Source organism: Rattus norvegicus, chromosome 15 (assembly GCF_021556685.1).
Source record: "Rattus norvegicus strain SHRSP/BbbUtx chromosome 15, alternate assembly SHRSP_T2T, whole genome shotgun sequence".
Classification (NCBI taxonomy): Eukaryota; Metazoa; Chordata; class Mammalia; order Rodentia; family Muridae; genus Rattus; species Rattus norvegicus.
The window spans coordinates 101,783,948-101,807,472 of NC_141548.1; the positions used below are offsets into that span (position 1 = coordinate 101,783,948).

Sequence of the window (23,525 nt, forward strand, 5' to 3'; positions counted from 1 at the left end):
AAGAAAATCCCTAAAGAGTCTCTAAATCAAACAACCAGGAAATATGGGACACTATGTAAAGACCAAACCTAAAAATAAAAAGAATAGAAGAGGGTGAAGATTCCCAGTTCAAAGGGCCAGAAAGTATCTTCAACAAAATCATAAAAGAAAACTCCTCTAACCTAAAGAAAGAGAAGGCTATAAATGTTCAAGAAACCTACAGAACACCAAATAGATTGGACCTGAAAAGAAAACCCCCCTGACACATAATAATCAAAACACCAAATGCACAGAACAAAGAAAGGATATTAAAAGCAGTAAGGGAAAAGGGCCAAGTAACATATAAAGGCAGACCTATCAGAATTATACCTGACTTCTCAACAGAGACCCTAAAAACCAGAAAATCCTGGACGCATATGTCTTATAGACCCTAAGAGACCACAGATGTCATCCCAGATTACTATACTCAGAAAAACTCAAAATAACTACAGATGAAGAAACCACGATATCATGACAACCAAATTCAATCAATGCCTCTCATAATCCTGCCCCACAGAGGAGACTAGAGGGAAAACTCCAACACAAGGAGGGTAATTATACCCAAAAAACAGAAGAAATTAATCATCTCAGAGCAAAACCAAAAGAAGAGAATAACACACACACACACACACACACACACACACACACACACACACACACACCACAGAGTACCACCTCTAACGTCAAAATATCAAGAACTAACAATCATTGGCCTTTAATATCTATCAACATCAATGGATTAAAATCGTCACTAAAATGACACAGGCTAACAGACTGGATATGTAAACAGGATCTATTATTTTACAGAAAACTCTCCTTAACAATTAAGATAGACACTATCTCAGAATAAAGGGCTGGAAAAAAAGTTTTCCAAGCAAACAGACCCAAGAAACAAGCTAATATCTAATAATAGCTTCAACCAAAAATAATCAAAAGAGATGGGGAAGGACACTTTATACTCATCAAAGGAAAAATCTACCAAGATGTTCAATCCAGAACATCTATGCCCCAAATGCAAGGGAATGCACATCTGTCAAAGAAGCTTTACTAAAGCTCAAAACACACATTGAATCCCATACAATAATAGTGGGAGACATCAACATCTCACTCTCACCAATGGACAACAGGTCTTTGAAACAGAAATGAAACAAAGACACAATAAAACTAAGAGAAGTTAGGAACCAAATGGATTTAACAGATATCTACAGAACATTTCACCTCAAAACAAAAGAATATACCTTCTTCTCAGGACCTCATGGTACCTTCTCCAAAACTGACCATATAATCAGGCACAAACCAACTCAACAGATAAAGAAGATTGAGAAATCCTATAATAGCAATTTAACAGTTTTAAACAAAGCTCTACAACAACAACAACAACAACAACAACAACAACGACAACAACAACAACAATGACAACAACAACAACAGCAACAACAACAACAGCAACAACAACAACAACAACAGCAACAACAACAACAACAGCAACAACAACAACAACAGCAACAACAACAACAGCAACAACAACAACAACAGCAACAACAACAACAACAGCAACAACAACAACAACAGCAACAACAACAACAACAACAACAACAACAGCAACAACAACAACAGCAGCAGCAACAACAACAACAACAACAGCAACAACAAAGCAGCCAAGAAAAGTAGAGGAAATAATCAAACGCAGGCTGAAGTCAATCAAATAGAAACAAAGAGAACAATACAAAGAATCAACAAAAAAACCAGGAGCTGGTACTTTGAGGAAACCAACAAGATAGACAAACCCTTAGCAACACTAACTAAAAGTCACAGAGACTCATGCAAATTAACAAACTCAGGAAAGGGAGGGGCTGGTGAGATGGCTCAGCAGTTAAGAGAACTAACTGTCCTTCCAGAGGTCCTGAGTTCAATTCCCAGCAACCACATGGTGGCTCACAACCGTCTGTAATGGGATCCGATGCCCTCTTCTGGTGTGTACTCATATGCATAAAATAAATAAATCTTTACAAAAAGAAAGAAAAGAGACATAACAACAGAAACTAAGAAAATAAAAAAAATCATTAGGTCTTACTTCAAAAGTCTGTACTCCACAAAATTGAAAAATCTGAATGAAATGGATGAATTTCTAAACAGATACCATGTACCAAAGTTAAATCAAGATCAGGTAAAAACTAAACATTTTCACAAACCCCAAGGAAATAAAATCAGTCATCAAGTCTCCCAACCCTAAAAAGCCTAGGGCCAGATGAATTTAGTGCAGAATTCTACAAATTCTCTTCTTCAAAGAGCTAAGGCTCAAACTATTCCACAAAATAGAAACAGATTAAACACTATGATTAAACATTCATTCTACGAGGCCATAGTTACCATAATACCTAAATGTCACAAAGTCCCAATGAAGAAAGAGAACTTCAGGTCAATTTCACTTATGGACATTGACACAAAATTCTCAATAAAATTCTTGCAAAACAATTCCAAGAACACATCAAAAACATCATTCATCATGATCAAGTAGGCTTTATCTCAGGGATGGTTCAATATAAGAAAAATACATCAACACAATCTACTAAAAAAAATAAAGGAAAAAAAGATCATCTCATTAGATGCTAAAAAAGCCTTTGGCAAAATCTAACACTCCTTCATGTTAAAAGTCTTGGACTGATCAGCAATTCATGGCATGTAACTAACATAATAAAAGCAATATACAGCAAGCCAACAGCCAACATCAAATTAAACAGACAGAAACTGGAGGTTGGTGTCCTCATGCAGATGAAGGCAGACACACCAAAAAATAATGAGGCCTGTCACTGGATGAGAAGAAAGGGAGGCGGGAACAGAAGTTTAAGAAGGAGAAAGAGCCAAAGGGGGAAGTAAAATGGAGGCAGACGTAAACCATCCACACCGTGCATCTCCACATAGATATAGGTTGTTATGAATTCTATACGCAAATTTATCTTATCCAGGTAGGCAGTCTATATCCTTATCAATTGGTTGTAAATTTATTGTGTGGAGGTATTGTACATTGAGTATTTAACATATAAATCTGATTGATGGGTTACAGTTTGCTGAGTCATCATTGGGGCTAGCACGGTGTGGGACCACACTAGCACAGCCCACAGAACATGATGTATGTGTCAGGCGTGGTGACAACTCACCAAGGGGACAGTGTGTGAAAGCAGCTGACAGAGAAACAGCTAGAGTGCGCAGATTTGTACAGAGTGGGAGCTCACAGGAGCTATTTCTGCCACTTTTTAAAGTATACTGCAACAGGAAACTTGAAGTAATCCACTAAAATTAGGGACTAGACAAAGCTGCCTAATCTCTCCCTATCTATTCAATACAGTACTTGAAGTTCTAGCTGAAGCAATTAAGACAACAGAAGGAGAATCAAGGGGATACAAACTGGAAAGGAAGAAGTCAAGGTATCAGTATTTGTGGAAGATATGGTAGGAAACAATCAATTCCCCAAATTTTACCAGAGAAGTCCTTCAGCTGATAAAAATATTCAGCAAAGTGGCTGGATATAAAATTAACTCAAACAAATCAGTAGCTCTCCATTATATAAAGAATGAATAAGAGAGAAAAAAATTAGGGAAACAACACCCTTTACAATAGTCATGAATAATATAAAATACCTTGGTGTGACTCTAACCAAGCACGTGAAAGATATGCATGATAAGAATGTCAAGTCTCTGAAGAAAGAAATTGAAGAAGATCTCAGAAGATAGAAAGACCTCTCATGCTCATGGATTGGCAGGATTAATATAGTAAATATGGCCATCTCGCTGAATGCTATCTACAGATTTAATGCAATCCCCATCAAAATTCCAACACATTTTTTTACAGACCTTGAAAGAAAAATTCTCAACTTCATATGGAAAAACAAAATACTCAGGATAGATAAAACAACTCTGAACAATAAAAAAACCTCAGGAGGAATCACCATCCCTGACCTCAAGCTGTATTACAGAGCAATAGTGATAAAAACTGTATGGTACTGGTACAGAGACAGACACGTAGATCAATGAAATAGAATTGAAGACCCAGAAATGAACACAGACAGCTAGGGCCACTTGATCTTTGACAAATAAGCCAAATCTATACAGTAGAATGAAGAAAGCATCTTCAATAAATGATGCTGGTCTAACTGGATGTCTGCATGTAGAAGAATGCAAATAGACCCATATTTATCACCCTGCACAAACCTAAGTTCAAGTAGATCAAGGATGTCAATATAAAATACGACACATTAGACCTAATAGAAGAGAAAGTGGGAAATGCCTTGAACACACTGGCAAAGGAGACAATTTCCTGAACCAATGTCTCAGGTCCTAAGATCAACATTGATAAATGGGACCTCTTCTGTAAGGCAAAGGACACTGTCAACAGGACAAAACAGCAGCCTGAAGAATGGTAAAAGATCCAAAATATATAAAGAACTCAAGAAGCGAAAAGTCCAATACACCAAAGAACCCAATTTAAAAAATGGGATACAGAGATAAACAGAGAATTCTTAACACAGGAACCTCTAAAGCTGAGAAACAAATAAATGTCCAAGGACTCTTGAAATTCCACTCATAGCAATCAGAATGGCTAAGATAAAGCTCAGGTGACAGCAGATGCTGGTGAGGATGTGGAGAAAGAGGAACACTCCTCCACTGCTGGTGGGACTGCGAATGTACAACCACTGTGGAAATCAGTCTTGCAGTTTCTTAGAAAATTGAAACTAGTTCTAACTGAGACCTAGCTATGCCACTCCTGGGCATATACTAATAAGATGCTCTACCACTCCCCAAGGACACATGCTCCACTATGCTCATAGCAGCTTTATTTTTAATAGCCAGAAACTGGAAACAACCCCAATGTCCTTTAACCAAAGAATAGATGCAGACAATGTGGTGGTACATTTACACAACGGAACGTTAGTCAGCTATTAAAAATAGTAACTTCACGAAATTTTGCAGGTAAATGAATGGAACTAGAAAATATCCATCTGAATGAGGTGACCCAGACCCCAAAAGACATGCACTGTACATACTTACTGATAAGTGAATATTAGCCATAAAGTACAGAATACCCATGATACACCCCACAGACCCAAAGAAGCTAAACAAGAAGGAAGGCCTAAGCAAGGATGCTTGGATTACACTTAGATGGGAACACAAAATAATTATAGGAGGCAGAGGGAAGGAGGAAAAATGGTGGGAGAGGGGACAGGGAGGGAAAAGGGGAGGCAGGATCAGGTGTAGGGAGAGACAGAGGGCCAGGAGATGAATGGGAATCTGCAGCTGCCTGAGGTATGGGGGAAGGGAGAATCTCTAGGAAGTCCTAGAGACCTAGGAGAGAGAAGGCTTCCAGGAGTCAATGCAGGTGACTTTAGCCTAGCAGTGGGTCATGGAACCAGAAGAGGCCACCCCCTCCTGTAGCCAGGCAGGACCCCCAGAGGAGAGATAAGGACCATCCACAAAACTTTCAACCCAAAATTTATCCTGTCTAAAAGAGATGAGGGATGGGACAGAGAGTGAAAGAATGGCCAAGCAATAGTTGGGCCAACTCAAACCCCATCCCATAGACAAGCACCAATCCTTGCCATTCTTATGCAATGCTTACAGACAGGAGCCTAGCATAATGTGGGGCAGTGGACTGTGAAAGAGACCCTGACTCCTGGTCAAGATAGGTCGAATCCTTGGGGACCTTAAAAGGGACGCCAGGTGCATTCCCAGTCTCCCAGGATATCAAGGCCTCATATAGCCCCCCATTCCATAGACCCCTGTAGAGAGGTTTGAGACAGACCAGTCACGTGGGGCAATGGCCCAAGCCTCTCCTCCACAGGTGAGGATGTGACCACAGGTCACGCAGGCTTAAGAAAATCAGTCACAGAGACAGGACCACGCCCATGAATATGTCATGAGGTCTTCCCAAGCTCTCAGGCTAAAGCAATAGGAAGTACCTGCCGTCAGACACTGACCCGTCCAAAGCTGTATTTAAGAGTCCTGTTCAGGATAAAAAGTGTGCAAGAATCACTCTGTCATCTGAGAGCTTCTGTCATAAAAGCTGTTAACACCGCCGCACCACCGCTTGGGGAAGAGGTCTGCTCTCCAGAAATCACCGCCAGAAACTCCCCTGCATCCCTCCATGGCTAGTCAGTCCCCTGCTGGCTAAGCCTGGCCTGATATGGAGGCGGAACAACACCTGCCTGAGTTCTCTTCCTTTCTCCTGAATCTGCACACCTAGCCCGACCAGAGATCTCCATGGGAAACCTCTGGCATGGAGGCCCACAGCATAACTGTCCTCTGAGAGGCTCTGCACAGTAGTGGATTGAAAGAGATGGATATACCACAGCCAAGTATTAAATGGAGGTCAGGATCACTTATGGAAGAGATGAGGAAAGGAACAAAGACCATGAATAGATAGATGGAATCCTCATAGGAAGACCAAAAAAGTCAACACACCTTGACCCCTGAGAGCTCTCAAGAGTCTGAGCCAACAACCAACCAACAACCAACCAACCAACCAAAGGACATACAGGGGCTGGAACAAGCCCTCTCCCCTGCACATATGCAGCAGTCAGGCAGCTCAGTCTTCATGGCTGCCTTGTCTGACTTCAGAGGAGAGGATGCCCGTAATCAGGGTGAGACTTGATGTGCCAGGGTGGGTGGATACCCAGGGCCCACCCCTCAGAGGAGAAGGGGATGGAGGAAGGTAGTAGGAACTGACAGGAAGGGGAAGTATCTTTTGGGATGTAAAAAAACAATGAGTTTTTAAAAAGAATAACAACTGTGTAGGCAAGGAATGTTTGACACCCGAGTTCTAGGTTTCCTATGGAGTTCTGATCGAATTACTGAACTATACTATTCGTCATTTAATGTGTAACTTTAAAGATGTAATTATAATATTTCAAATGGAAGTAACTGCTAAAACATTCAAACAATCAGTGGCTCTTACTGCCAGGAGAGCCCAGCACAGAACTGGGGTCAGACGCTAGACTGGAACCAGCACTAACGATGCCAAGCTCTGCTCGAGAGCCTCAGACCTAAGAGTCCAGAGACTGACACAGAAAGGTGACATACAGAGAGGAGCTTCCCTGAGACAACAGTCTACTCTTCATGCCTCACTTAATGCAGATAGTAAGTGGTGGGTTTCACCTCTTTCTCTGTAAATTAGCTACTGACTGAAATCTTTATAACACCGATTAGGCGTCGATAAGGCTGTGGATGATTAAAATGGCAACAACTCAATAAATTCAGTTTGAGGGGGAACGGTGGGAAAGGAAAAAAATACATTCAGTTTGAACATGTAAAAAAGTGTCTTTTGCCTTAAGTCTCTTGAATATAGAATTTATTTTTATAACCTAATTCATGGCATCTCTAGGTCACTGTAATTGTTGGAATACTGCCATTTACACATGATGACCCAAGTCCATCTTCGGTCATTTACTTTCTTGCTTTCCTTGAGAAAACAAAGTAAAAAAGAAAACCCTAAACAAACAAAACCCAGAAAATTTGATCCTCCTGGCAAAACCAGCTTTCTTCTGTCTTGTGCACCCTCTCTGCCCTTCACCCTTCCAGCCAATCACCATTCATGGTTGTTGCTCTCAATACCGAGAAAAAGTCCTACACTGGATCCCCAGTCGACAGCATAGCAGGTTCTGAGAAGAATTCCATACCAGGCCGCCAACGCACAGCCACCACACTCTTTAATATCTAGAAATGGCATCAGAATTTAAGGAACAGAACACCAACCAACAAGGACAGGCCAGCCATCAACACCTAGTACCATAATCGCCTGTCTCAGATACCAGGTGCTATGGTGACAACAGTGACAGCCAGGACAATGTGTCTCCACAGGGCCCAGCAGCCCTGCCACAGCAGGCCCCGAGTACCGGCTCCAGTATGAGCTGAAACACAGGCCTTAAAAGACCCTTATGAAGTGATCCATGGAAACATGAACCATAAAGGGAAAGAATAAATCAGTGCACAGCCTGAAGGTGAGAACTGAATCAATGAGGAAGACCCAAACTGAGAAGAGTATGGAGACGAAAACACTTAGCGACTCAGACACAAGCCGGGGCGGCCTCACCCACAGATGGAACCAAGGCCAAGGCCAAGGTCGGAGACCCAGGAACTAAAGCAGGGGGATGGTCAGTCAGGGAGACTATTTGTCAAAACTCTAAACAATTTCCACCACCCCCCCAAAGAACCAAAGCACAAAACACCTAGAAAATCTAGTACACAATGAAAAGGGCAAAATCTAAGGATAAAAGTAACAGGGGAAGGAAGAGAAACCTAGGCCAAAGACACAAAGAATTTTATCGAAACTGACGAAGAAACTTTCCTTACCTAAAGACTGTGGTACCCATCAAGGTCACCAAGCATAAAGAACACCACATAGACTGGACCACAAAGGAGATTCCCCACAGCACACAATAATCCGAACACTGAGCACAGAAAACACAGCTTTCAATCTCACGATCCAGTAGAATAGCACCTGACTTCTCGGTGTGGACTCTGCAAGACAGACGGCCTGGACAGATGTGCTGCAGATGCTGAGACCACAGGTTCCAGCCCAGACTACTCTACCCTGCAACATTTTCAATCACATGGGTAGAGAAACAAGGATATTCCATGCAAAGCCAAACTTAGGCAGTATCTATTTCCAAATCCAGCTCTACAAAAAGTACTAGAAGGCAAACGTCAACCGGAGAAGGTTAACTACACCAAAGAAGACAGGCAAACAGAAACAACCTCAGACTATCCAGTCACACAAGGGGAGAAAAGCCCGCACCACAACAAAATAACAGGGTCAACAAGCACTGCTCATCAATAACTCTCAACACCAACGGTCTCAACCCTAATCAAAGGACCAAGACTAACAAGATGTACATGACAGAGCCTCCATATTTATATTGTATCCAAGAGGCACACCTTAACTTCAAGGTCAGACATCAGCTCAGGATAAAGGGACTGAAGATATTCTAAGCAAGAGGACCCTGGAAACAAGCCAGTGTAGCCATTCTAATATCTAACAAAATAGGCTTCAAACTAAAACTAGTCAGAAGAGATAGGAAAAGGACACTACATATTCATTACAGGAAAATCCACCCAGATGACAGTTCAATTCTTACTATGCCCCAAACACAAGGGCATTTGTACAAGAAACACTACTACAGCTTAAATCACGTTTTGATCTCCCCACACTGTTAGTGGGAGACTTCAACCTTAGCAAAGCTATGGTCCAATTGCAGACTTCTCTTTTTTTTTGGTTCTTTTTTTCGGAGCTGGGGACCGAACCCAGGGCCTTGTGCTTCCTAGGTAAGCGCTCTACCACTGAGCTAAATCCCCAGCCCCGCAGACTTCTCTTTTTAACCTAAATCCTTATTTTTAATGTGTCTTGGTCTCTCTTTTCTGGTTGTAATCCCCAACTTCAGCAAGATGTACAGATTTTGTTGAATTATGAAGAAGAAACACTATTATCTCTTCCTATATAGAAATTGCATTGCTATTCATAGACTTATCAAAATGGCTTTGAACGGGTTTTATTACTTTCCTTTAAATTGCAAAAATGCACTAACAAACGTTTTAAAAAAGGCAAAAGGCCACCAATGAACTCCTGCTGCACGTATGATGGCAGTTAAGAGGGACAACTTTCTCCTCTTGGAACCATTGTTAAATCATAACGAATTATAATCTAAGCCCCTGGTCAAAAATGAAATTATAGGAGCATTAGTTACGCAAGCACCTTACTAATTATGCTATATTACTTTAGAAATAACTAACAGAAAGATATGCTCATTACCGTCTCGGGTTAAGTAATGCATGTGCTTTGCGACAACAGCACTCTTGTCTTGTGAATCCAGGAAGGAGAAAGTAGAGAAATCTTCAATATCAGCAGTTACTGAAATAAATGTTTAATAACAAGTTACTAAAACGTTCACATAAGCAATTTGCAGCACAGCAGAAGAATAGTTATTTACCTGATGAAGACAGTAAGTTAAGATACTGTGGTTCAGTGTGCAAAATCAAAGAATTTAGCCGGGGTACAACGTTACTCTTGTCCATCAGGAAATCAATCGCATTGATTTCATCCGTTATTTTGCCCTAAAATAGAAAAGTTTTACTTTATTAATATGTACCATTGTATACATATTGCTATATAAGTAAATCATACAAATATATTTAATTTAAAATAAAATTTCAAAGCATATAATATTCCATTGCTGTAATAAACTTTCTTATAAAATTACAATTATAATTAACCTTTTATTTCATATACCTATATATCTGATAAGTTTAATTATTAATTCTTAAATCATCAGAGTAAAAAATTTTATATAACTTATGCCACTAAAATTTCAATATACTTATATCATTCATGCCATTTTCTTATAAATGCACACTTACCATAAAAACGTCTCTTTGTAGATATATAAACGCATCCATCATTTTTTCCAGAATGGCCCCTTTTAGTTCTTCAGTGTCTATCTCTTTGAGGCCAAAGTGTTCACCGTTATAAAGAGCTTGAGGCAAAGGACCTAGGCCGGTCATCTTATAAAAGTTTGCTCCTTCCTAGTTATTAAAGATATCAGTGTCAAACAAAATATGGTTATATGGGAAAGGAATGTAAAATAAAGAAGAAACAGTGCCATTATTTTTAAGTCATAGGAGAAGTTGACAATTTTGTTATTTATACCCATGCATACTAATAGCAGGAGTCAGCACGTGTCTTCTGTCAAGGGTTAGCGTATGAAGGGTTAGCATATGAATATTTTAGTCTTTGTCAACTCTTTGTCTATGTTCTCTGAAATGAGCTCTGTTGTTAGTGGTAGGAGATTCAGGCAATTCATAAACACATTTTTTGGTTTTCCCAAAAGTTACTTACAAAAGCAAGCAGTAGTGGTTCTGCTGAGTCTTGATGTCTAATGTGACACTTACTTAAAACTAAAACATTTATTTATACTACAAACTATACCATTATTCATTTATTCAATAAACACTTCTTGACTCAACCCACGAGAATTACATTATCATACTGAAAATAGAATTGAATGTTGTTCTTCAAGAAGTCCACTAAATACTTACAAATTAAAGCAAGGTTCCAAGTGGGTCCAGAAAAGGATCATTTAAGAGTCTGAGCATGAAGAGGGAGGGTTAGACAAAGACACTGAGAGCCTTAGAAGATGAGTTACAGTTTCCAGGAAGACACCATGGAGAAAGACAGTCCAGGGGAAGGGACAGCAGAGCAAGAGCTGGAAGGGAAGTGAGAACATGGCGGTTCAGGTGATGGCAACGAATCTAGGTGTGGTCTCTAGGTGCTGTGAGACCTGGGGTTGGAGAGACTCAGTCAGAAGGCAGACCACAGGCATGCATCCTCAGTGCGTAAATTCCACCTTCTGGAGAGGTCACACACCTGATGTGTGCTACTGAGTGTAGGGTTATGATCAGAACCGACATTCTCACACGTAGCCTAGGAAACTGTGCAAATCAACTGCTCCTTTTCTGATACTTTTCTGGATCCAAAGTATTTAAATTTTGGAAAATGTGTAGACTCATTTTCTTATCCAGGATCTAAATGCCAAATCATGATCACACGGTTTCAGACTCTGAAGCATTTGGAAATTGGGTAGGGATGTTCAACCTGAAGCATTATTACACCACTTCACACATGACAGGGCAGGCACAGAGTAGGTCATCTTCAATGTCAAATGGCTATCATACTTTAGAACTTGACCTATACCCAGATGTGTCTGACCTAAAGTCTGAACGCTTAACCACAGTACTGTATTATGGCTGCACCTATGGGCAGACATCTCCTATAGGATGATGAATGTATAGAGATAACAAACACCTAAATACGTCATCTTGAAGGAACTTATAGCTTGGTAGAAGGAAAGGTGAATCATTACAGCAGGAATGAATAGAGCTCTCAGAGGTCCCAATGAAGGTTCAATGAGTACTGCACGGCCATTTTATCTATTTTGAAAAGGACACATCAGCAACACTGAAACAATGAGCTGCAGCCTGCTGCGGGCAGACAGCAAACGAGAACCAGAGCATGGTATGCCAGGGGGCAAGGAGGGGTCAGGAGGGTGGCATGCAGAAGGAGTACAACTTGATGGTTTTTCTGGAGGATGTGAAGGAATAAAGAACGTTTAGGCTATCTAACACACTTCCAGCAGAGCTGGCTGGCAAGAGCAGTGACCCGCTCTACTCTTTATGGTAAGGCACGAAGAAGGACCATGTCACCCCAATAGGTTAGGTGTAACAAGGGACATGATAGACTTAGCTTTGACTTCATATGTTTATGGAAAATCCTCTAAACAGATGAATGCCTACTTCTTTGCCTTGGCTTTTTACTGGTGTGTGTGTGTGTGTGTGTGTGTGTGTGTGTGTGTGTGTGTGTGTGTGTGTGTGTGTGTGTTGGCTGATTAGCATTAGGTATGCTGCACAATTCAGGCATGCGCCACAATTCTCAACTGTTTTATTTTTTTAACAGGGATCTGGGGATCTTACCCATTGAGCCATCTCCTAGCCCTGAATGCATGTGTGTTGACTCTTTAAAAGATTTCCCTGATACAGGTCTTCCTTTTCCTCCTAATCTGTAACTTCTAATTAAGAAACCTTAGCTACGGTCCCCAGCTCCGAAAAAAAAAAAAAAAGGAACCTTAGCTACTAAGGATAAGCCTGTGACATTCACTGTACGATTTCATATACCTGTACGTTCACAGGGATCTCACAATAGATAAAATACTAAATAGAAAAGCTGAAGTTGTCTTCCATTCACATTTTTTAAATTGTAGTCACTTATTAGTTTGATTTTTGGTACATATGGTAGAAATCATTGTAGCCCCTCATTTTTCCTAAAAAGTTTGTTTTAAACAAAACATTTTTATTGGATAGTTAATGTATTTACATTACAAATATTATCCCCTTTCCCAGTTCTCCCCTCTCCTATCACCTCTCTCCCTGCTTCTATGAGGATGCTCCCCCTCCCACCCACCCACACCCACCTCAACACCCTGGCATTCCCTACACTAGGGAATCTTATTGAGTATTTTTGCATCAATACTCATGAGGACAATTGGTCTTAAGTTCTTTTTCTTTGTAGGATCTATGTGTAGTTTAGGTATAGGCGTAGATGTGGCTTCGAAGAATGAATTGGGCAGTGTTCCTTCTGTTTCTATTTTATGGAATACTTTGAAGAGTATTGGTATGAGGTCTCCTTTGAAGGTCTGATAGAATTCTGCACTAAACCCATCGGTTCTGGGCTTTTTTTTGGGGGGGGGTTGGGACACTTTTTATATGATCCTGATTTAACTTTGGTATCTGGCATCTATCTAGAAATAGTCCATTACATCCAGATTTTCCAGTTTTGTGGTAGGAACTGATAATTTTTTAAATTTCCTCAGTTTCTATTGTTATATCTTTTTTAATTTCTGATTTTGTTAATTTGGATGCTGTCTTTCTACCCTCTGGTTAGTCTGGCTAAGGGGTTTATCTATCTTGTTGATTTTCTCAAAGAATCAGCTCCTGGTTTTGTTGATTCTTTATATAGTTTTTTGTTTTTACTCGGTTGATTTTAGCCAAGTTTGATTATTTCCTGCTGTCCACTCCACTTGGGTATATTTGCTCCTTTTTGTTCTAGATCTTCTAGGTGTGCTGTCAAGCTGCCAATGTATGCTGTCTCCAGTTTCTTATTGGAGGCCCCCAGAGCTATGAGTTTTCCTCTTATCACTATTGTCATTGTGCCCCATAAGTTTGAGTATGTTGTGCCTTCATTTTCATTAAATTCTAAAAAAGTCTTTAATTTCTTTATTTCTTCCTGGACCAAGTTATCATTGATTAGAGCTTTGTTCAGCTTCCATGTGTAAGTGGGTTTTCTAATGTTTTTTCTTGTTATTAAAGACCAGCCTTAGTCTGTGCTGATATGATAAGATACTTGGGATTATTTCAATCTTCTTGTATCTGTTGAGGCCTGTTTTGTGACTGATTATGTGGTCAATTTTAGAGAAGGTACCATGAGGTGCTGAGAAGAACATATATTCTTTTGTTTAAGGAAGAAATATTCTATAGACATATATTAAATACATTTGGTTCATAACTTTTGTTAGTTTCATTTTATCTCTGTTTAGTTTCTGTTCCATGATCTGTCCATTGATGTGGGTGGGGTGTTGAAGTCTCCCACTATTATTGTGTGAGGTGCAATGTGTGCTTTGAGCTTTAATAAAGTTTCTTTTATGAATATGGCTGTCCTTGCATTTGGAGCACAGATGTTCAGAACTGAGAGTTCATCCTGGTAGATTTTTCCTTTGCTGTGTATGAAGTGTCTTTCCTTATCTTTTTGATAACTTTTGCCTGAAAGTCCATTTTATTTGATATTAAAATGGCTACTCCAGCTTGTTTCTTGGGACCATTGCTTGAAAAACTGTTTTCCAGCCTTTTAATGAGGCAGTATCTGTCTTTGTCAGTGAGGTGTATTTCCTGTATGCAGGAACATGCTGGGTCCTCTTTAAATATCCAGTCTGTTAGTCTCTACCTTTTTATTGGGGAATTGAGTCCATTGATGTTAAGAGATATTAAGTAAAAAGTGATTGTTGCTTCTTGTTATTTTTGTTATTAGAGGTGAATTATGTTTGTGTGGCTATTTTCTTTTGAGTTTATTGCAGGAAGATTACTGTTTCGCTTTTTCTAGGGTGGAGTTTCCCTCCTTGTGTTGGAGTTTTCCATCTATTATCCTTTGTAGGGCTGGATTTGTGGAAAGATATTGTGTAAATTTGGTCTTGTCATAGAATATCCTGGTTTCTCCATCTATGTTAATTGAGTTTTGCTGGATATAGTAGCCTGGGCTGGCATTTGTGTTCTCTTAGGGTCTGTACGACATCTGTCCAGGATCTTCTGACTTTCATAGTCTCTGGTGAGAAGTCTGGTGTTCTGATAGGTCTGCCTTTATATGTTACTTGACCTTTCTCCCTTACTGCTTTTAATATTCTTTCTTTGTTTTGTATATTTGACTATTACGTGACAAGAGGAATTTCTTTTCTGGTCCAATCTGTTTGGAGTTCTTTAGGCTTTTGTATATTTGTAGCCATCTCTTTCTTTTGGTTAGGGAAGTTTTCTTCTGTAATATGGTTGAAGATATTTACTGGCCCTTTAAGTTGGGAATCTTTGTTCTCTTCTATACCTATTGTCCTTAGGTTTGGTCTTCTCATTGGGTTCTCGATTTCCTGGATGTTGTGGACTAAGAGATTTTTGCTTTTTGCATTTTCTTTGACTATTGTGTCAATGTTTTCTATGGTATTTTCTGCCTCTGACATTCTCTCTTGTATCTCTTGTATTCTGTTGGTGATGCTTGCCATCTGTGATTCCTGATCTCTTTCCTAGGTTTTCTATTTCCAGGGTTGTCTGCCTTTGTGATTTCTTTATTGTTTATATTTCCATGTTTAGATCCTAGATGGTTTTGTTCAATTCCTTCACCTACTTGTTTGTGTTTTCCTGTAATTCTTTAAAAGATTTTCATGTTTCCTCTTTAAGGGCTTCTACTTGTTTACCTGTGTTCTCCTGTATTTCTTTTTTTTTTTTTTTATTAACTTGAGTATTTCTTATATACATTTCAAGTGTTATTCCCTTTCCCGGTTTCCGGGCAAACATCCCCCTCCCCCCTCCCCTTCCTTATGGGTGTCCCCCTCCCAACCCTCCACCCATTGCCGCCCTCCCCCCATAGTCTAGTTCACTGGGGGTTCAGTCTTAGCAGGACCCAGGGCTTCCCCTTCCACTGGTGCTCTTACTAGGATATTCATTGCTACCTATGGGGTCAGAGTCCAGGGTCAGTCCATGTATAGTATTTAGGTAGTGGATTAGTCCCTGGAAGCTCTGGTTGCTTGACATTGTTGTACTTTTGGGGTCTCGAGCCCCTTCAAGCTCTTCCAGTTCTTTCTCTGATTCCTTCAACAGGGGACCTATTCTCAGTTCAGTGGTTTGCTGCTGGCATTCGCCTCTGTATTTGCTGTATTCTGGCTGTGTCTCTCAGGAGCGATCTACATCCGGCTCCTGTCGGTCTGCACTTCTTTGCTTCATCCATCTTGTCCAATTGGGTGGCTGTATATGTATGGGCCACCTGTGGGGCAGGCTCTGAATGGGTGTTCCTTCAGTCTCTGTTTTAATCTTTGCCTCTCCCTTCCCAGCCAAGTGTATTCTTTTTCCTCATTTAAAGAAGGAGTGAAGCATTCACATTTTGATCATCCGTCTTGAGTTTCGTTTGTTCTAGGGATCTAGGGTAATTCAAGCATTTGGGCTAATAGCCACTTATCAATGAGTGCATACCATGTATGTCTTTCTGTGATTGGGTTAGCTCACTCAGGATGATATTTTCCAGTTCCAACCATTTGCCTACGAATTTCATAAACTCGTTGTTTTTGATAGCTGAGTAATATTCCATTGTGTAGATGTACCACATTTTCTGTATCCATTCCTCTGTTGAAGGGCATCTGGATTCTTTCCATTTTCTGGCTATTATAAATAAGGCTGCGATGAACATAGTGGAGCACGTGTCTCTTTTATATGTTGAGGCATCTTTTGGGTATATGCCCAAGAGAGGTATAGCTGGATCCTCAGGCAGTTCAATGTCCAATTTTCTGAGGAACCTCCAGACTGATTTCCAGAATGGTTTTACCAGTCTGCATTCCCACCAACAATGGAGGAGTGTTCCTCTTTCTCCACATCCTCGCCAGCATCTGCTGTCACCTGAGTTTTTGATCTTAGCCATTCTCACTGGTGTGAGGTGAAATCTCAGGGTTGTTTTGATTTGCATTTCCCTTATGACTAAAGATGTTGAACATTTCTTTAGGTGTTTCTCAGCCATTCGGCATTCCTCAGCTGTGAATTCTTTGTTTAGCTCTGAACCCCATTTTTTAATAGGGTTATTTGTTTCCCTGCGGTCTAACTTCTTGAGTTCTTTGTATATTTTGGATATAAGGCCTCTATCTGTTGTAGAATTGGTAAAGATCTTTTCCCAATCTGTTGGTTGCCGTTTTGTCCTAACCACAGTGTCCTTTGCCTTACAGAAGCTTTGCAGTTTTATGAGATCCCATTTGTCGATTCTTGATCTTAGAGCATAAGCCATTGGTGTTTTGTTCAGGAAATTTTTTCCAGTGCCCATGTGTTCCAGATGCTTCCCTAGTTTTTCTTCTATTAGTTTGAGTGTGTCTGGTTTGATGTGGAGGTCCTTGATCCACTTGGACTTAAGCTTTGTACAGGGTGATAAGCATGGATCGATCTGCATTCTTCTACATGTTGCCCTCCAGTTGAACCAGCACCATTTGCTGAAAATGCTATCTTTTTTCCATTGGACGGTTTTGGCTCCTTTGTCAAAAATCAAGTGACCATAGGTGTGTGGGTTCATTTCTGGGTCTTCAATTCTATTCCATTGGTCTATCTGTCTGTCTCTGTACCAATACCATGCAGTTTTTATCACTATTGCTCTGTAATACTGCTTGAGTTCAGGGATAGTGATTCCCCCTGAAGTCCTTTTATTGTTGAGGATAGCTTTAGCTATCCTGGGTTTTTTGTTATTCCAGATGAATTTGCAAATTGTTCTGTCTAACTCTTTGAAGAATTGGATTGGTATTTTAATGGGGATTGCATTTAATCTGTAGATAGCTTTTGGTAAAATGGCCATTTTTACTAAATTAATCCTGCCAATCCATGAGCATGGGAGATCTTTCCATCTTCTGAGGTCTTCTTCAATTTCTTTCTTCAGTGTCTTGAAGTTCTTATTGTACAGATCTTTTACTTGCTTGGTTAAAGTCACACCGAGGTACTTTATATTATTTGGGTCTATTATGAAGGGTGTCGTTTCCCTAATTTCTTTCTCGGCTTGTTTCTCTTTTGTATAGAGGAAGGCAACTGATTTATTTGAGTTAATTTTATACCCAGCCACTTTGCTGAAGTTGTTTATCAGCTTTAGTAGTTCTCTGGTGGAACTTTTGGGATCACTTAAATATACTATCATGTCGTCTGCAAATAGTGATATTTTGACCTCTTCTTTTCCGATCTGTATCCCCTTGATCTCCTTTTGTTGTCTGATTGCTCTGGCTAGAACTTCAAGAACTATATTGAATAAGTAGGGAGAGAGTGGGCAGCCTTGTCTAGTCCCTGATTTTAGTGGGATTGCTTCAAGTTTCTCTCCATTTAGTTTAATGTTAGCAACTGGTTTGCTGTATATGGCTTTTACTATGTTTAGGTATGGGCCTTGAATTCCTGTTCTTTCCAGGACTTTTATCATGAAGGGGTGTTGAATTTTGTCAAATGCTTTCTCAGCATCTAATGAAATGATCATGTGGTTCTGTTCTTTCAGTTTGTTTATATAATGGATCACGTTGATGGTTTTCCGTATATTAAACCATCCCTGCATGCCTGGTATGAAGCCTACTTGATCATGGTGGATGATTGTTTTGATGTGCTCTTGAATTCGGTTTGCCAGAATTTTATTGAGTATTTTTGCATCGATATTCATAAGGGAAATTGGTCTGAAGTTCTCTTTCTTTGTTGTGTGTTTGTGTGGTTTAGGTATAAGAGTAATTGTGGCTTCGTAGAAGGAATTCGGTAGTGCTCCATCTGTTTCAATTTTGTGGAATAGTTTGGATAATATTAGTATGAGTTCTTCTATGAAGGTTTGATAGAATTCTGCACTAAACCCGTCTGGACCTGGGCTCTTTTTGGTTGGGAGACCTTTAATGACTGCTTCTATTTCCTTAGGAGTTATGGGGTTGTTTAACTGGTTTATCTGTTCCTGATTTAACTTCGATACCTGGTATCTGTCTAGGAAATTGTCCATTTCCTGCAGATTTTCAAGTTTTGTTGAATATAGGCTTTTGTAGTAGGATCTGATGATTTTTTTTAATTTCCTCTGATTCCGTAGTTATGTCTCCCTTTTCATTTCTGATTTTGTTAATTTGGACACACTCTCTGTGTCCTCTTGTTAGTCTGGCTAAGGGTTTATCTATCTTGTTGATTTTCTCAAAGAACCAACTTTTGGTTCTGTTGATTCTTTCTATGGTCCTTTTTGTTTCTACTTGGTTGATTTCAGCTCTGAGTTTGATTATTTCCTGCCTTCTACTCCTCCTGGGTGTATTTGCTTCTTTTTGTTCTAGAGCTTTTAGGTGTGCTGTCAAGCTGCTGACATATGCTCTTTCCTGTTTCTTTCTGCAGGCACTCAGCGCTATGAGTTTTCCTCTTAGCACAGCTTTCATTGTGTCCCATAAGTTTGGGTATGTTGTACCTTCATTTTCATTAAATTCTAAAAAGTTTTTAATTTCTTTCTTTATTTCTTCCTTGACCAGGTTATCATTGAGTAGAGCATTGTTCAATTTCCAAGTATATGTGGACATTCTTCCTTGATTGTTATTGAAGACCAGTTTTAGGCCGTGGTGGTCCGATAGCACGCATGGGATTATTTCTATCTTTCTGTACCTGTTGAGGCCCGTTTTTTGACCAATTATATGGTCAATTTTGGAGAAAGTACCATGAGGAGCTGAGAAGAAGGTATATCCTTTTGCTTTAGGATAGAATGTTCTATAAATATCCGTTAAGTCCATTTGGCTCATGACTTCTCTTAGTCTGTCGACATCACTGTTTAATTTCTGTTTCCATGATCTGTCCATTGATGAGAGTGGGGTGTTGAAATCTCCTACTATTATTGTATGAGGTGCAATGTGTGCTTTGAGCTTTAGTAAGGTTTCTTTTACATATGTAGGTGCCCTTGTATTTGGGGCATAGATATTTAGGATTGAGAGTTCATCTTGGTGGATTTTTCGTTTGATGAATATGAAGTGTCCTTCCTTATCTTTTTTGATGACTTTTAGTTGGAAATTGATTTTATTTGATATTAGAATGGCTACTCCAGCTTGCTTCTTCTGACCATTTGCTTGGAAAGTTGTTTTCCAGCCTTTCACTCTGAGGTAGTGTCTGTCTTTGTCTCTGAGGTGTGTTTCCTGTAGGCAGCAGAATGCAGGGTCCTCGTTGTGTATCCAGTTTGTTAATCTATGTCTTTTTATTGGGGAGTTGAGGCCATTGATATTGAGAGATATTAAGGAATAGTGATTATTGCTTCCCGTTATATTCATATTTGGATGTGAGGTTATGTTTGTGTGCTTTCATTCTCTTTGTTTTGTTGCCAAGACGATTAGTTTCTTGCTTCTTCTAGGGTATAGCTTGCCTCCTTATGTTGGGCTTTACCATTTATTATCCTTTGTAGTGCTGGATTTGTGGAAAGATATTGTGTAAATTTGGTTTTGTCATGGAATATCTTGGTTTCTCCATCTATGTTAATTGAGAGTTTTGCTGGATACAGTAACCTGGGCTGGCATTTGTGTTCTCTTAGGTTCTGTATAACATCAGTCCAGGATCTTCTGGCCTTCATAGTTTCTGGCGAGAAGTCTGGTGTGATTCTGATAGGTCTCCCTTTATATGTTACTTGACCTTTTTCCCTTACTGCTTTTAATATATTTTCTTTATTTTGTGCGTTTGGTGTTTTGACAATTATGTGACGGGAGGTGTTTCTTTTCTGGTCCAATCTATTTGGAGTTCTGTAGGCTTCTTGTATGTCTATGGGTATCTCTTTTTTTAGGTTAGGGAAGTTTTCTTCTATGATTTTGTTGAAGATATTTACTGGTCCTTTGAGCTGGGAGTCTTCACTCTCTTCTATACCTATTATCCTTAGGTTTGATCTTCTCATTAAGTCCTGGATTTCCTGTATGTTTTGGACCAGTAGCTTTTTCCGCTTTACATTATCTTTGACAGTTGAGTCAATGATTTCTATGGAATCTTCTGCTCCTGAGATTCTCTCTTCCATCTCTTGTATTCTGTTGGTGAAGCTTGTATCTACAGCTCCTTGTCTCTTCTTTTGGTTTTCTATATCCAGGGTTGTTTCCATGTGTTCTTTCTTGATTGCTTCTATTTCCATTTTTAATTCCTTCAACTGTTTGATTGTGTTTTCCTGGAATTCTTTCAGGGATTTTTGTGTCTCCTCTCTATGGGCTTCTACTTGTTTATTTATGTTTTCCTGGAATTCTTTCAGGGATTTTTGTGTCTCCTCTCTATGGGCTTCTACTTGTTTATTTATGTTTTCCTGGAATTCTTTCAGGGATTTTTGCGATTCTTTCAGGCATTTTTGCGATTCCTCTCTGTAGGCTTCTACTTGTTCTCTAAGGGAGTTCTTCACGTCTTTCTTGAAGTCCTCCAGCATCATGATCAAAAATGATTTTGGAACTAGATCTTGCTTTTCTGGTGTGTTTGGATATTCCATGTTTGTTTTGATGGGAGAATTGGGCTCCGATGGTGCCATGTAGTCTTGGTTTCTGTTGCTTGGGTTCCTGCGCTTGCCTCTCGCCATCAGATTATCTCTAGTGTTACTTTGTTCTGCTATTTCTGACAGTGGCTAGACTGTCCTATAAGCCTGTGTGTCAGGAGTGCTGTAGACCTGTTTTCCTCTCTTTCAGTCAGTTATGGGGACAGAGTGTTCTGCTTTCCGGCGTGTGGTTTTTCCTCTCTACAGGTCTTCAGCTGTTCCTGTGGGCCTGTGTCTTGAGTTCACCAGGCAGCTTTCTTGCAGCAGAAAAGTTGGTCTTACCTGTGGTCCCAAGGCTCAAGTTCGCTTGTGGGGTGCTACCCACGGGCTCTCTGCAGCGGGAGCAACCAGGAAGACCTGTGCCGCTGTTTCCGGGAGCTTCAGTGCACCAGGGTTCCAGATGGTCTTTGGCTTTTTCCTCTGGCATCCGAGACGTGTGTGCACAGAGCAGTCTCTTCTGGTTTCCCAGGCTTGTCTGCCTCTCTGAAGGTTCAGCTCTCCCTCCCACGGGATTTGGGTGCAGAGAACTGTTTATCCGGTCTGTTTCCTTCTGGTTTTGGTGGTGTCTCAGGCACAGGGGTCCTGCCGCTCCTGGGCCCTCCCCCACGGGAGCCCAGAGGCCTTATACAGTTTCCTCTTGGGCCAGGGATGTGGGCAGGGGTGAGCAGTGTTGGTGGTCTCTTCTGCTCTGCAGCCTCAGGAGTGCCCACCTGACCAGGCGGTTGGGTCTTTCTCTCACAGGGTCTGGGGGCAGAGAGCTGCTGCGGGCCGGGATCCGCGGGTGTGGGACTTCCGGTAAACACAGAACGTGCCCGGTTCTACAGGAATTCTGCTTCCGTGTGTCCCAAGCTCACCAGGCAGCTTTCTTGCAGCAGAAAAGTTGGTCTTACCTGTGGTCCTGGGGCTCAAGTTCGCTCGTGGGGTGCTGCCCACGGGCTCTCTGCAGCGGCAGCAACCAGGAAGCTCTCCTGTATTTCTTTATGGGATCTATTTATATTCTTCTTAAAGTCTTCTATCATCATCATGAGATGTGATTTTAAATCCAAATCTTGCTTTTCCAGTGTGTTGGAGTGGCCAGAACTTGCTGTGGTGCCATGTAGTCTTGGTTTCTGTTGCTTAGGTTCTTGCACTTGCCTCTCGCCATCTGGTTATCTCTGGTGTTAGCTGGTCTTGCTGTCTCTCACAGTGGCTTGACCCTCCTGTGGGCCTGTGGGCCTGTGATCATAGCAGTGAGAGAACTCCTGGGATACCAGCTCTCTCTGCAGAGGCTTCAGGTATGGAGGGCTCTGGGACAGCCTTAGCTCTGGGTACAGATGGAGACTGGAAGGGCCCATTTACATTTTTGCAATGAGAGATTTTAAAACTTTATTAGGCAAGTCAAGTATGAAATATATTGGTATTATAATTACTTCCATGTTTAACAGACCTCTTAAATTTCTTGTCTAACTGAATGTTGCCCTTTTCACTAATATCTCCCCCAGTCCTCCTGACTCCCCAAGCCTCTGATAACTACCTTTGTCCACTGCAGTTTTGAGCCCTGTAGCTCAGATTTCACAGGGAAGTCAGAGTGTGTGTATTGCTCTTGTGCCTGGTATTTTACTTTGTAGTATGTCCACTCTTACCTTTCTTCTGCTGTCATACTTGGAATGGGTTCCCAAGATATCCAAAATGTCGGCATGAGGAAATTTATTTTGAAGAACAGTCCTCACATCATCCACAGTGAGTATATGACGACCCTTCACTTTTTGGTACATCTGTGAAAACAGAGAGTTTTTTTAATGGAAATTAATGTTATTTCTCTAAGAACATAATTGTATTTACAAAACAAAGAACATGCTTTTCATTTGAAGCAGGGTCCCATGTACCCCAGGGCTGGGATTACAGGTATGTGCCACACCTGGTGTTTGCAGTGCTGGGGGCTAAACACAGGGTTCATGTATGGCTGGCAAGTATTCCATCAATTGAGCTACAATTATATTTAGAAAATGTAAAAAATGTTGTATAACTTTCAAAATGATAACAACTTCCGTTAACTGCATTTTAATCAAATTAGACACTAATTTTAATAACTTAGTTAAAATGTACTTGTAAATTATTGAAGAATGACACTCAGAAATGCTCTGTTTTCCTTTGACTGCTCTTCAGTACACAGGACTGCATATCCT

The 23,525-nt window shown here is 40.4% G+C and overlaps 1 protein-coding gene across 5 annotated transcripts in view; it reads right to left on the minus strand.

Moving 5' to 3' along the window:
* Window positions 1-23,525, minus strand: part of Uggt2 (UDP-glucose glycoprotein glucosyltransferase 2) — a 159,552-nt gene that overhangs the window by 80,811 nt on the left and 55,216 nt on the right. For 4 of the 5 annotated variants that reach the window (NM_001433035.1, XM_087586273.1, XM_087586275.1 and 1 more), the window contains 4 exon segments: window positions 9,817-9,915; window positions 9,995-10,118; window positions 10,422-10,586; window positions 22,983-23,114. In NM_001433035.1, coding sequence (NP_001419964.1) covers window positions 9,817-9,915; window positions 9,995-10,118; window positions 10,422-10,586; window positions 22,983-23,114 — 520 coding nt within the window. 5 annotated transcript variants of the gene reach the window in all.